The sequence below is a fragment of the Acomys minous genome (genome assembly GCF_964271855.1).
Source record: "Acomys minous genome assembly, chromosome: 18".
NCBI classification, from domain to species: domain Eukaryota; kingdom Metazoa; phylum Chordata; class Mammalia; order Rodentia; family Muridae; genus Acomys; species Acomys minous.
In genome coordinates this window covers 56,804,132-56,817,309 of record NC_140501.1, presented here as the reverse complement: position 1 = coordinate 56,817,309, position 13,178 = coordinate 56,804,132, and the positions used below count along the sequence as shown (strand labels likewise).

At 43.9% G+C, this 13,178-nt stretch overlaps 1 protein-coding gene across 5 annotated transcripts in view; it reads left to right on the top strand.

The window, feature by feature from the left end:
- The window catches only part of RNASEH2B (ribonuclease H2 subunit B), a 47,593-nt gene extending 36,038 nt beyond the window's left edge, over positions 1-11,555 (top strand). For 2 of the 5 annotated variants that reach the window (XM_084768018.1, XM_084768021.1), the window contains one exon: positions 10,823-11,555. In XM_084768018.1, coding sequence (XP_084624144.1) covers positions 10,823-11,169 — 347 coding nt within the window. In that variant the 3' untranslated portion in view covers positions 11,170-11,555. Of the gene's footprint in view, positions 1-1,835; positions 2,461-10,822 lie in introns of those variants that run through there. The other 3 variants (XM_084768020.1, XM_084768019.1, XM_084768022.1) reach the window with 2 other exon arrangements.
- Positions 11,556-13,178: the final 1,623 nt, after the last annotated feature.

Below are 13,178 nucleotides of genomic sequence, written 5' to 3'. Positions count from 1 at the left end.
GATGAGAGGGGAGCGACTTCTCCAGGAGTTTGTTTTCAGTCCTACCGCCTAGAAGGTTCCCAGAAACTATAGTAAATAACAAACTGCTCAGTTCCAGCATGCACACTCACCCCACAGTCGGCTGCTGAGTAACCGTTCTTGATGGGTTTTGTTTTACACATGAGTCATGAATAATGTGCTGCATTTATAACCCAGGGCTTAGCTCTGCCCTTCAGTTAGCATTATGAGAGTGCGGGCCATCCCACCTCCCTCGCCTCACGGCTCGTGCACGCAGTCATGGGATTCTCTCCCTTTCTATGTTTGGACATTCAGGTTATCGCCCAAGGTTTGCTTGCTTTGGTGACAGGACGGCACTCGTATTTAGCCCTCTGCTCTGACCACTTCATTACCCACAGTTTAGAAGACTCCCAGTGCAGAGAGCAGCAGTCTGTTCCGGCGATTGAAGCAGACAGCTAAAATGCTTTCCAGAACTGCAGGGCAGCTCTGACTCCTGGACGCCGCCAGCGGTGCTGCATCTCTGCCTGCGCTGAGTGTTACTTTTATTCTTGAAGGCATTTCTTTAACTAGAAACGTCTGCTTTTCTAGTGCTCGTTGGCTCTTTGCATTTGTACAGACTGTCAGTTGTGACCCTTGCTGGTTTCTGTGTTGTGACAGTGCTGTTGATCTGTGAGAATTTAGTCTAAATTAAGGCTAGTAATTCTTTTCATAATGCATGCAGGGCATAGGAAAATCCCAGTGTATTTTTAACTTTTTTTCTTGATTTTTTTTTAACAATTGTAAATTTTTTCCCGAGGTTAGGTATATAATTTACATTTATGATTTTTCCATTTTTTCTTTATGCTTACCCAGCCCGAGAGCATTAACTCCCATTTAGATTTTAGCAATGTATAGTCCTTATATCTTTTTATTAAATTTTATTCCTTGGGCTTTGATAGCAGAAGAAATTCCAATTTTAATACAGTGTTCTGTATACATGGGGACATTGTGGATTTCTCTGGTAGAAATTTTTCTGCCCCATCTTCTACAGAAAGGCCACTTCACTGCCCAGTGGTTGTACCCCACCATAGCAGCAGTGAGCGCAGAACACTGGGCCAGGCTGACAGTTACATGCATGGGGCAGCTTACCACCCAGCCACATATGAAGCCCACCAAATTACAAGGGACAGAGCAAGGGGCCAGATGCGAGATGGTGCAGAATACATAAGGATTCGTGAGCATGCGCTTGTCCTGAGCTCCCGAGGAGACAGGCTCTCTGTTAGCACAGTCTGTACTTACCTGCATCACTGATACTTCTTATCAGCAAGCCGTGGCAAGCAGGTAATGTCATCTCTGCTGCTACCATCTTCTAGCACAAACTTAATAGGAGCCAGAGCAGAGCCTGGGACGAGGTGGGAACTTAGAGGGCAGAGTGGTATAGAGTGAGCTTTGGAAGGCATTTTCCTCTTGCACCACATTGGGACAGCTAGGCCGCAGCCTGTAGTACTCTGCCTTGCAGGCCATCTTTTAAATATGACAGTGCTGTCCTTGCTTTCCTGTAGAGCACCAACAAAATCATGGCAAGTTGGTGTGAATTCTTCACTGGGTAGTTAACACAGGCTGCATGCTGCGGGTGTTGCCCCCCGCCCCATTGTCTGCATTATTTCATTAAGTGCACCCTCAAAATGTTCCTCAGGGGGAATCAGAATGGCCACACGTTTCCTCAGCACTAATTGACTAGTATGTTCGGGTTCTGAGTAGGTAGCAGGCTTGTTTCCACCCCAGCGCTCATGTCCCCACTGATTTGCATGTGTGATGATTTACAAATATTCCAAATCTCTTTTTATTTTTATTAACAGAAAAATAGCAAAATGACTGCAGCTCAGAAGGCTTTGGCTAAAGTTGACAAGAGTGGAATGAAAAGTATCGATGCTTTTTTTGGTGCAAAAAATAAAAAAACTGGAAAGATTTGAATCATTGAAAATAAAATCCAATGAAGCTGAAAAAGACGCTTGCCTCTTGCTTGTCCTGTCTTCCCTCTTCTTGCCCCTGCCAGCCCCACCCTAAGTCACCACGCTGAAAACGGACAGGTGCTTTTCACATGCTGCCAGTACTTGCTGGAGTTTGACTGTTGTATTAACCAACTCTGGGAAAGTGACTGTGTGAGTTACTGACGGGGCCTTTGGAATGGTTGCCGTGATGAGAGTCATCAAGTGAATGGATCTTCAGAGTCACAGCCTCCTTGGAAAGGTGTGAGTGGTGGCCAGCTAGGCTCTGCTCTGTCCTGTATGGCTTCAACTGATAAACTGGGTACCAAAACTGTTCATTCTGGTAAATCTTATAAGTAGCCATAATTTTGTTTGTATGAATTCATGTTCTTTGTGAAAAAAAGGGGGGGTTAGAAATAAAATTTGCAGTCTCTCACCTTTCCATTATGCAGACACAACTAGTTAATTTTCTTAGAATAAAAATATTTTCAACAACTCTATGATGATTTTGTTGCTTTTTATACACTGTCTTTTTGTGACTGTTTTCCCAGCCTCCTGGGTACTCATAAACAGGCTTGCAAAGGCCCAGGGTGCAGATCAGGTGGTGGGGGATGGAAGCACTTCCTGTTCATACTGGAGGCCCTGGCTTCAGTCACTGGTACTGCCAAAAATAAATACATGAATACCTTTTAAAATTACAGTATAATGGTCAATCATTTGGGCATTTAATTATTTAGTAATCACTTTTCTATACAACTCCTGGACCTGAGGCTCAGGGCTCATCAGGAAGAAGGGGCAGAGAGAGTGGAGGAGCCAGAAGAACAGGATTCTGCTGTGGTTAAAATATACGATTTTCAGCTGAGCGGTGGTGGTGCTCTCCTTTAATCCCACCACTCGGGAGGCATAGGCAGGCGCATCGCTCTGAGTTCAAAGCCAGCCTGGTCTACGAAGCAAGTCCAGGATAGCGAAGGCTACACAGAGAAACCCTGTCTCAAAAAAACAAAAAAAAATCATATGTATTTTTTCATATATATATATATATATTTGTGGAAACACCTTTCACAAAAAAGTTAGCATGTAGTGTATATGGTTTCTTAGATTAAAAGGTATCTTACTATGGTTTAAAAAATATTTTTTGTGTGTAATGTATATATGATATGGTGTGTGTGTGTGTGTGTGTGTGTGTGTGTGTGTGTGTATGTGATTTTCAGTACAGATGTGCCACAATGCACATGTGGAGGTCAGAGGAAACCTCTGGCGTATGTTGGTCCACACTTTGACCTAGTTGAGACAGAATCCTTGTTCTCTGCTGTGGGTACCAGGGTAGCTGGCTAGTGAGCTTCTTCCTGTCTGTTCTTCCTGCCCTGTCAGCAAACACAGGGTTACAGGAGTTGGCTACTCTGCATCATGTGGGTCCTGGGGATTTGAACTCAAGTGCTTTATCCACTGGCCTACTCCCTGCCCCTTGGTGTGGTTCTAACTAACATTTTCCTGATTAATAATTAGGTTTAACATTTTCACTTTTATTAACCAGTTGCCGTCATATAGAGAATTGGGGTTTTTTTTTTTTCAGTCACTGGGTGGTGGCCAAAAGCCTTCCACTGTAAATTATTATAAGCTATCATTTTAATTAATAAGTTGTAGGCTGTTCCTGGACTTTGTAAGCATCTATTCCATGCATAATATTGCACGTGCTAGTTTTAGGCTCTACAGTTGTTTTTTAAATGCATATCTTTTGTATTTTCTTTCTTTAAGGATCTTTACCTCTCCATTTACTTACTATAAATTTATATTGGGGTTTTCCCATCTATCCAGTGAGTTATACTGTGAATTCCGTACTCATTTGTTTGCAGAGGCTGGAGGAGTGCTGCTTACTGGCTTGTTCCTCCTGGTTGCTCCGTTTGCTTTCTGATTCCACCCCGGACCACCTATATAGGGATGGCACCGCCCACAGTGGGTGAGCACTTCCACATCGAGTATTAATCAAGATAGCGCCCTATAGATTTACCTATAGGCCAACCTGATGGGGCCAGTTTTCTCAGATGACTGTAGCGTGTGTCAAGTTGGAACAACAAGAAGGAAAAGAAAAAAGCCAAACAACACATAACCTTAAAATGAGTTGGAAAACTCCTTTATAATTTTTAAAATATATATTTATAGGTTTGTGTATCAGTGTTTTGCCTGCATGTATGTCTGTGCACCAATTGCATGTAGTGTCTGCAGAGGTCAGAAGAAGGCAACTTGATTCCTTGGAACTGGAGTTACAGATGGCTGTAATGTATGGATGCTGGGAATCAATACCTTTTAATAACTTGTCTTCAGAAGGAATTTTGGAAGATATTTTGTTTCTTCCTTATGTGTCAGAATTCCCCAGTGACTGTTGGGCCAGGAATTTCAGAAGAAGTCCTTAATTACAATTTTCATCGTACTACTCCAGTTTGCTCCTTTTTCTTCTGCCAGTTTTACTAATTTGCCCCTTTTTAGGTTTTTATTAGAAGATGCTAAACACTACTAGGTGTCTATACATGTGCATAATGTGTTTTGATTAACGCCCACCCACCACCCTGTCTCCCCGAGTCCTTAGATGTCTTTCCTTTCCTCAGGTCATTCTTCGGCTTCCTTGCCTCCTTCCTTCCTTTCTCTCTGTGGCCCTTGAGTTTAATTAGGGTTGGTTAGTGATACCTTTTTAAGTCGGATGTCTTGACACAAGTTGCTCATAGTTTGTGTGATCTTCTATTGTGATGTGCCCTTTTGCATGTCTGCTATAGGTCATTTGCATCATTTTTCCTTTCTTGATTAGTCGAGGTAGGGTATCAATTCCTTTTTTTTTAAATTTCTTTATTCATATTACATCTCGATTGTTAGCCCTTCCTCTGTTTCCTCCCATTCCTCCCTCCCTCCCACTTCCCCCCTTCTGCCCTCCCCTATGTCTGTGACTGAGGGAGACCTCCTCCCCCTATATATGCTCTTAGAACATCGAGTCTCTTCTTGGTAACTTGCTATCCTTCCTCTGAGTGCCGCCAGGCCTCCCCATCCAGGGGAAGTGGTCAGAAAAGGGGCATCAGAGTTCATGTGAAAATCAGCTCTCACTCTCCACTCAATGGTGGAGAATATCCTGTTCGTCACCTAGGTCTTGGTAAGGGTTCGAAGTTTACTGCCTATATTCTTCTTAGCTGGTGCCTTAGTTTGAGGAGGACCCCAGGACCCAGATCTGCCTGGTCTTCACCAACCTTTCCTCTGACAAAGGTTTAATATCCAAAATATATAAAGAACTCAAGAAAATAAACACCACAAAACCAAACAACCCAATTGTGAAATGGGGCTTGGAACTTAACAGAGAATTCTCAACAGAGGAATATCAAATGACTGAGAAACACTTAAAGAAATGCTCATCCTCGTTAGTCATCAGGGAAATGCAAATCAAAACAACTCTGAGATTCCATCTTACACCCATCAGAATGGCTAAGATCAAAAACTCAAATGACACCACATGTTGGCGAGGATGTGGGGAGAGAGGAACACTCCTTCATTGCTGGTGGGAATGCAAACTAGTACAACCACTTTGGAAAGCTATCTGGCGCTTTCTCAGAAAAATGGGAATAGGGCTTCCTCAAGACCTAGCTATCCCACTCCTTGGAATATACCCAGAAAATGCCCTACCACACAACAGGGACATATGTTCAACCATGTTCATAGTGGCCTTATTCATAATAGCCAGAACATGGGAGCAGCCTAAATGTCCCTCAGTAGAAGAATGGATAAAGAAACTGTGGTACATTTACACTATGGAATACTACTCAACTATTAAAAACAAGGAATTCCCGAAATTTGTAGACAAATGGATTGATCTAGAAATTATCATAATGAGTGAGTTCACCAAGAAGCAAAAAGAGACAAACGGTATATACTCACTTATATCAAAACACTAGTCCAAGGGATACGTCCCATGAAAAACTTTACTTACCAAGAAAGTGGGTCAGAGGAGAGGACATCCTATTGAGACTTTAGGCAAGAGTAGCATGGAAGAATGGGGAAATTGGGCCGGCGTGGTGGCGCACGCCTTTAATCCCAGCACTCGGGAGGCAGAGGCAGGCAGATCACTGTGAGTTCGAGGCCAGCCTGGTCTACAAAGCGACTCCAGGACAGCCAAGGCTACACAGAAAAACCCTGTCTCGCAAAAACCAAAAAAAAAAAAAAAAGGGGGAAATAGTAGGATCCACAGGGTCTTAGAAACCTACAAGAATGTATCAATTCCTTTTATCCCTTCAGGACCATTGTCACCTGTCCTGTGCAATCTAGAGGATAAGCCACCTGCAGTGGCTTTCTTTCCTGTTCAGGTTTGTTCTGGAGTCGCTACACCAAGCTGTCTCTTCAGATGGATTCTAGGTGTTTACTTGTTTGCCTAAGCACCTTGAACTTTGAGTTTATAATTGCCAGGTTTAGGAATTTCTGGGCAATCGGTTTTCAAATCGTTCTCTGCTGTTTCTCTTTGCTTGCCACATCTTCAGACTTTGGGACTCCATGTGTGTTCGGCCACTTGACGTCATCTTGGCACTAAGTTCCTGTTTCCTTTTTTTTCCTTTTCTGTTTTGACAGCTCCTCTGCATTTTGTACTCTGCTTTGTAGTATTTATTCCTCTATTAACCTCAATTAGTGCTATTGTTCAAATACTGCAGTTGTCCTCTGTTGGCATCCTTTGGTTGGAACAGGTCTCCCTGTTTGTGCTGCTGTTATAGTTGTAATACCTTAGGTGTCCTTGTCTGCTAGCTTGATTGCCTTTGTTGTTTCTGAGCTGGGTTCTGGGTTTCTCTTTCCTTTTAGTTTGCAAACATTTCTTTTTTACAGTGAATTAAAGTAGAAATTGGACCTGGGTCTGTGAGCACGCTAAGCAAGTGCTCTGTCACTGAGCTGCATCCCAGCCTCTTTTTTTTTTTCCTTTGAAATGGTTTTAAACTTGTAGGAAAGAAGAGAAATAGTACGGAAAGTGTATGTGTACCCTCAGCCCTGTGTTCCACAATAGTAATCCTTTGTATAGCCATACTGCGGTGATCCAAACCAGGATATTTGTAACAATATCATTCTGTTAATCTGTGACCCTATGGAATTTTTAGCCTCCCTAATATTTTCTGTTGCAGAGATATATTTCATGATATTTACTGTTTGAGATTCCCTATTGGCATTTTTTTCGTTTGCAGGATTCCCTTACTTTTTCTTTTATCTTTCAAGGCCGTTGGCATGTTTGAGAATAGCAGTTGGTTATTTTGCAGAATGCTCCTTGCTTTTTGAGCTACCCTGAGACAATGCTACAGTTCTATCTCCCATGTGGTCAGATACAGAACTACTGACATCAGTCATAGCCAGACGCCGAGTAGTTTTGCATTTAGCACTGGTCTGAGTGCTTGGCCTATAATAACTTATTTAATCTCTGTAACAACTAGAGTTTCAGAACAAGGTGCCGTAGTAACTAGGTGGATGATGTTAGCTGCACCAGGAGGAATAACTCAGTCTTGAAGCCTAGGGAGTTATTTCCAGAAGCTTCTACTCAGATGCAGCCAGGATATTAACTCAGATGCAGCCAGGATATTAACTTAGGTTGATGAAAAGAGTCACAGAACAGGTTAGTATGAAACAAACTTAAGTTTGTTAAGGAAAATACAGTGTATACTTAGATTTAAGCTTAGGTACGTGTGTGTGTGTGTGTGTGTGTGTGTGTGTGTGTGTGTGTGTGTGTGTATTGTCTTGAGTTTTATTGTTCAAATGATGTAATCTATATATTTCAAAAGATTTATGTAAAACCGTTTTGTTAACATTCATTTTTAATTTACAGATTTTTTTTTCCATTGGGGCAGAAGAAACCCCCACACCCAGGTTTCTTTGTGGGTCCTGGGAATCAAACTCATGAACTCTAAGTTTATGGAGTACACTGTACAGGTTTCCAAAGACAAAAGGAGTGCCGTGAAAATAAAAACACCCCCAAAAGTCAAAGGAATTCTTATTATATATAGGTCACAGAGAGGTCCAGGTACCTCTTTTGTCTGTAAAAATGGTTCACGATTTTATTCATCAGTGTTTTCCAAAGCTTTATAGAACCTAACACTTTACAGATGCCATCAGAGTGCAAAGGCTAGCCATGGTTCGTTGGCTGCTGTAACATTCTTGTTTGGGAAATACCCCAGAAAAAGGAGCCTTGCCTCTACGTAGGCAATCTTCACAAGGCGTTTGGTAGGCTTTGGCTAGCTGTGGTAAAATTCCTGACTTGCAGCCAACAAGAGGCTCAAACAGAATCCAGAGAGTGATCAACTCTTTCCTTTCTGGGGTTGCTTTACATTTTCTGTCTTTCTGTCTTGCGTCACTGACACTCACTTCCCTTGCCCTGTGGAGGCCAGCTTCCAGCAGCAGGAGCTGCACGCTGCTCGGTTCTTCATCTTTCACAGGCCTAGGCGTAGTGCGTGCAGGAGCAAGATGTTGAGCAGATGGAAGGTCTGATTTGTCTGGATAATTGGAAGGATTCAGTTTTCATACCCTCTATGGTATGGAGATTTGCACACTCCTCTGGTTTATGTACTCTTTGGGGCTGTCAGACTGGACCAGTTTTCCTAGCTATGTTTAATAGGCCTTTACAGTTTCCATAGCAGTCACATATCATTTAAGTTAATCTTTACAACCGTCGAAAGGAAGCCAAAGAGAGATAGATACAGGTGTTTTATAGGTATCCAAAGTGAGGCCATGCAGACTATCTGTAGCAGAGCCAAGACAGCATCTTTTTTTTTTTTTTTAAATGCATGCTCAGGCCTCTTTCTTTTGGCTTCCTCAAGGTTCTTAACCCATTCTCTGTATAGCTTATAACCATTGTACTAGATTTTTTTTTCTATTGCTCATCACAACAGGAAGTCAGGCCAGGAAGTCAAGGCAGGAACTGAAGCAGAGTCCACAAGTGCTTACTGTCTTGTACTCCATGGCTTGCTCAGCCTCCTTCCTTATACACCCCCAGGAGCACCTTCCCGGAGGCAGCACTGCCTTCAGTGGGCTGGGCTTTCCATATCAAGTATTAATCAACAAAGTTCACCACAGGCTTGCCCACTCACCAATCTGATGGAAGCAATTTCTCAATTGGGATTTCTTCTTCTCAGAGAGTACCCTAGCTTCCGTCAAGCTGATTGATTGAAAAAAATAAGCCAACAAAGCTAGCCAGCACAACGACAGCTCTTCCTGAGGAGACGTGAACATCTGTTCACCCGAGACAGGACACCAACAACAAACTAAAAATAGGATTCCACTCATGTCTAGCCTTGTGAACCAGTCAGTTTGGGGGGTTAACTTACAGAGCTGTGAATCGGGGACTCCTTACAGGAGCGTGGATGACTCAAAGGGAGCTTGCATAATGAATGAATAACCAAAACAGCTGCATTCTGGAGCTCTCTGGAAATGCAGCTCCTTCACCTCAGCAGTTGTTACAGCTTTTGTAATTTTGCTGGGAGCCTTGGCAATCTTCTAAGTTTTAGGAACTTCCTGAGATTTGTGAGTTTCGTTTATTTCCTGAGTCTCCATAAACTGTCCCCCAGAGAGGAATGCTTCAGCTCAGAGGAAATACCTGCACAATAGCCATTGATCCTAAAATAGTTTCTTATAATGAAATTAGGAATTCTAATGGTAGAAAATAAGAAAGGAAAAATTAAACATTTTTGCTTCACCTTCAAGTTTTGTACTTAATAAGTTCTGTAGGTCAGTTTGTCCTCAGCATTTCCAAGCTGGAACATAACACTTCCAGGTAGCAGATGCAGTCAACTGTTAGACATCAGGATTCAACTTTCTAGAATTTAATGTACTTTGTTAGCATCATTTTGCTAATCAGGCCTATCTGAGAGGGCAAAAGACATTAAGTGAGAATAGAGAGGAATCAGAGGAATCGTAGGCATGAATGTAATCTTCCTTGTGTGAATATATGATTGAAATAGTGTTGATAGTTTTTTTCAAAAGAAAGCAAGGAATAAGCTTAGATTCTCTTATTCCATAAGGACATGGTCCAAGTGCCTACTGTGTGTCAAACATGACTCTAGGTACCAGAGTCATGGTACCTAGTGTGGTAGACCAACAAACAAACAAACAAAAAATGCCCTGGAGAAGTTTCCATTTCAGGGTGGGCATGCAAATCACCTTCTAGGTGGTGGGGTGCAGGGCAAGAGCTCTGAGTAAGGGAGAAGTGAAGGAAGGCCTTGCTACCTTGATGCCATACTCACATGGACGTCAGACTTCCTCAGTGAGGCCGATTGGAACGTATAGCCTCGGGATACATTACTGGTAGTCTTACAGTCCGTGAGAGGCCAGGTTACAGCTGCCACACACGTGTGGTTAATTCTTCAGGGATATTAGCGACTCCTGCCCGAAAGCCTATGCCTTTCTATCCTGCTACACAGTCAGGTGTGTGTGAGGCTCATACTTGAAAACATTTGTTTTGAGGGGGGAAAGGAGGAAGAAAAACAAAACTGAAATCACTTAGGAATTATTCATCTCAGAATCATGTTTTCATACACTTCTTGCGTTTTCTCTTCCCCTCCCCCCCCCCCACAATGATGGTATCCATTCTGCTAGTGATATGAACATTGTATTATATTTTAAACATTATTTTACAGTGGACATTAGAGGGAGAATTTCTTCTTAGTCGGCTGGTTTTATCCCTAGATGAGATGGCCAAGCTTGTGGGTGGAGGGGTGGGGGGTGGAAGGGCTTGGGGGAGCAGGAGGCATTCTCCATGGGAACACACACTGCTGTTACTTCTGGGGATCCAAGCGTCCAGACAAGCTTTTCTGCTCTGTAAATGATGCCTGGACTCTCAGGTGACCATTTCTTCTCCCCTCTAGATGGCAACCCAAAGACGAAAAAGGGGCAAGTGACCGGTGACACAGCCCTCGCAAGGCTCGGCTGCTTCCTGTATGACTTCAGATGCCGCAAATTTTCTGCTTTTTTGAGAGCGCTCTGCAACTTACTTCAGGGAAACTACCAGGTGCCAGGGCCATCTGCTAAAGGCCCAGTGATAAATGCGTTGTTTCTCAGCTCAGCCGTGGCCAGTTCTGCAGGAAGCTCTCTGCAGAGTGTCCAGAGCTCCATTGAGTCCAAGCTACCCCAGAGTGGGGATCCGAGGGTTTGCAGCGGCCTCACCCTCTGTCCCAGCCCAGTCTGCACAAGAGCGCAGATCTTTCCAGAATAGTGCCTCAGACTTCCAATGGTCCAGAAGCGGTGGCTTCCTGTGAAATCTAGGTTACGCCTCCTTCCTGTGAAATCCAGGTTACGTCTCTTTCCTGTGAAATCAAGGTCATGCCTCCTTCCTGTGAAATCAAGGTCATGCCTCCTTCCTGTGAAATCAAGGTCACGCCTCCTTCCTGTGGAATCAAGGTCATTCCTCCTTGTTGGCTTCTCATTTTTGTTAGGGTTTCCGCATGGTTGACATAAAGCACATGAGTCCACACTACAGACTCTGGCGAACCAAGCTTCAGACTTTTAAAATACTTGCCCCAAACATAACCCTTCTTTCTTACCAACTTGGCAGCTTCAAATGCAGTAACAATGCCCAAATATGTACATTTTATAACTTCTTAGAGTTGTAAATGTGGCGTTGTTTTTAAAAGCTTTGTCCAGTGTGTGAATCAGTGTGATGTCTTAGAGCCAGGATGGAGTGTATGAGAGACAGAGTTGAGAATGGATGCCAACAAAGCAGTTCAGTGGAGAATGCCCAGTGAGGCTCTTTTAAAGGAGGCAGGGGGAGGTTTGGGGCAGAAATGCCTGAGGTTCGAGTGACGCTTGCACTGGATGTAGGGCAGGGTAGGCTGGCTGCTGCTCAGCTGACCTCCCCTTGTTCATGCGGCACCCCCAACCTCTTCTCAGAATAATCCTGGGTTCTATCAGCCAAGCGAGCCTCACTGCCCAGCACTCTCATTTCACTTTGCCTCCCTCCTACATAGAAATGACCATGAACCCTCGGGGCTCTCGGTGCCTAGGGGCTGAGAAATGAACCCACCTTCCCAACTCCAGCTCTACAAAGCCGAGGTGGAGGACTGGGGGTATAACTCAGTCAGAAGGCTGCCTGCCTAGCATGTGGGAGGCCCTGGGGCTTGATTCCCCTGCAGCACCAACGCACACCTGTAATCCCAGCACTGGGGAGGTGGAGGCAGGAGAATCAGGGATTTCAACGGCATTCTCAGCTGCACAGAGTCTGACACCAGCCTGGAATGCGTGTGATTCTGCTTGAGAAATGCTACCCACTGTTAGCAACATAGATGTAGGGAGAAGCACGCACACAAGCAAAGATTTAGCTACACTTTGGCACTTTGATTGTGGTGGCAGCGGCGGTGGTGGTGGCGGCGGTGTGTGTGTGTGTAAGTGTGTGTTTGTGTGTGGGGGGGCTTGAGTCTATATGTGAGCGTCAGTGTGTGTGCACATGTGTGTATGTCTGAATGAGTGTGGTTTGTGTGTCTGTGTGTGTGTGAGAGAGAGAGTGTGTGTATGTGAGCGAGAGAGAGAGAGAGAGAGAGAGAGAGAGAGAGAGAGAGAGAGAGAGTGTGCGTGCTCCTGCATGTGTGAATAGTGTGTGGAGGCCAGAGGACAGCCTTCAGTGCCCATCCTTACCTTTCCATGGTGTCTGAGACACGTTTGTTACTGTTTAAGCCAGCCAGCAGGCTCCACCCTCCTGGAGGTTCTCCTGTGTCCGTCTCCTACACGCGCCTCCTGAGTCCAGCTTTTACATGGGTTCTGAGGACCCGAACTCAGGACGTCAGGCTTGAATGGCAGGTGCTTTACTCACTGAGCCACCTCCCTAGCCCATGCAAGACTTTTAATAGACATTGTTCAGGAGAAGCTCTAAACTGGGTCTATATAAATAACCATGTATTATATAACTCATATCAAAACAGATGGAAATCTCCATTGGTGTTTTTCCTAACATTCGTTCCTTGAAAAGTCTCGCTCAGGATTTTTAATTTTACTTGTGTCTCATTTTATTTTATAAGTTTCTTGGGGATCACACATATTTCATTGTCTTGTGCTACCTAACCCATGTGTATGTGTGCATAGCAAATGCTATCAGAAGCCAAATAGTGGGTCTTCGGAAAATATAAGATGATATGAAATATGCGCCACACAGCAGATATGATATGGAGAGGCTTATTAAGTGAGCATGAGAGAGCAGGGAAGTGAGAGGGGTACGCCAGGGAGAAGCAGAGA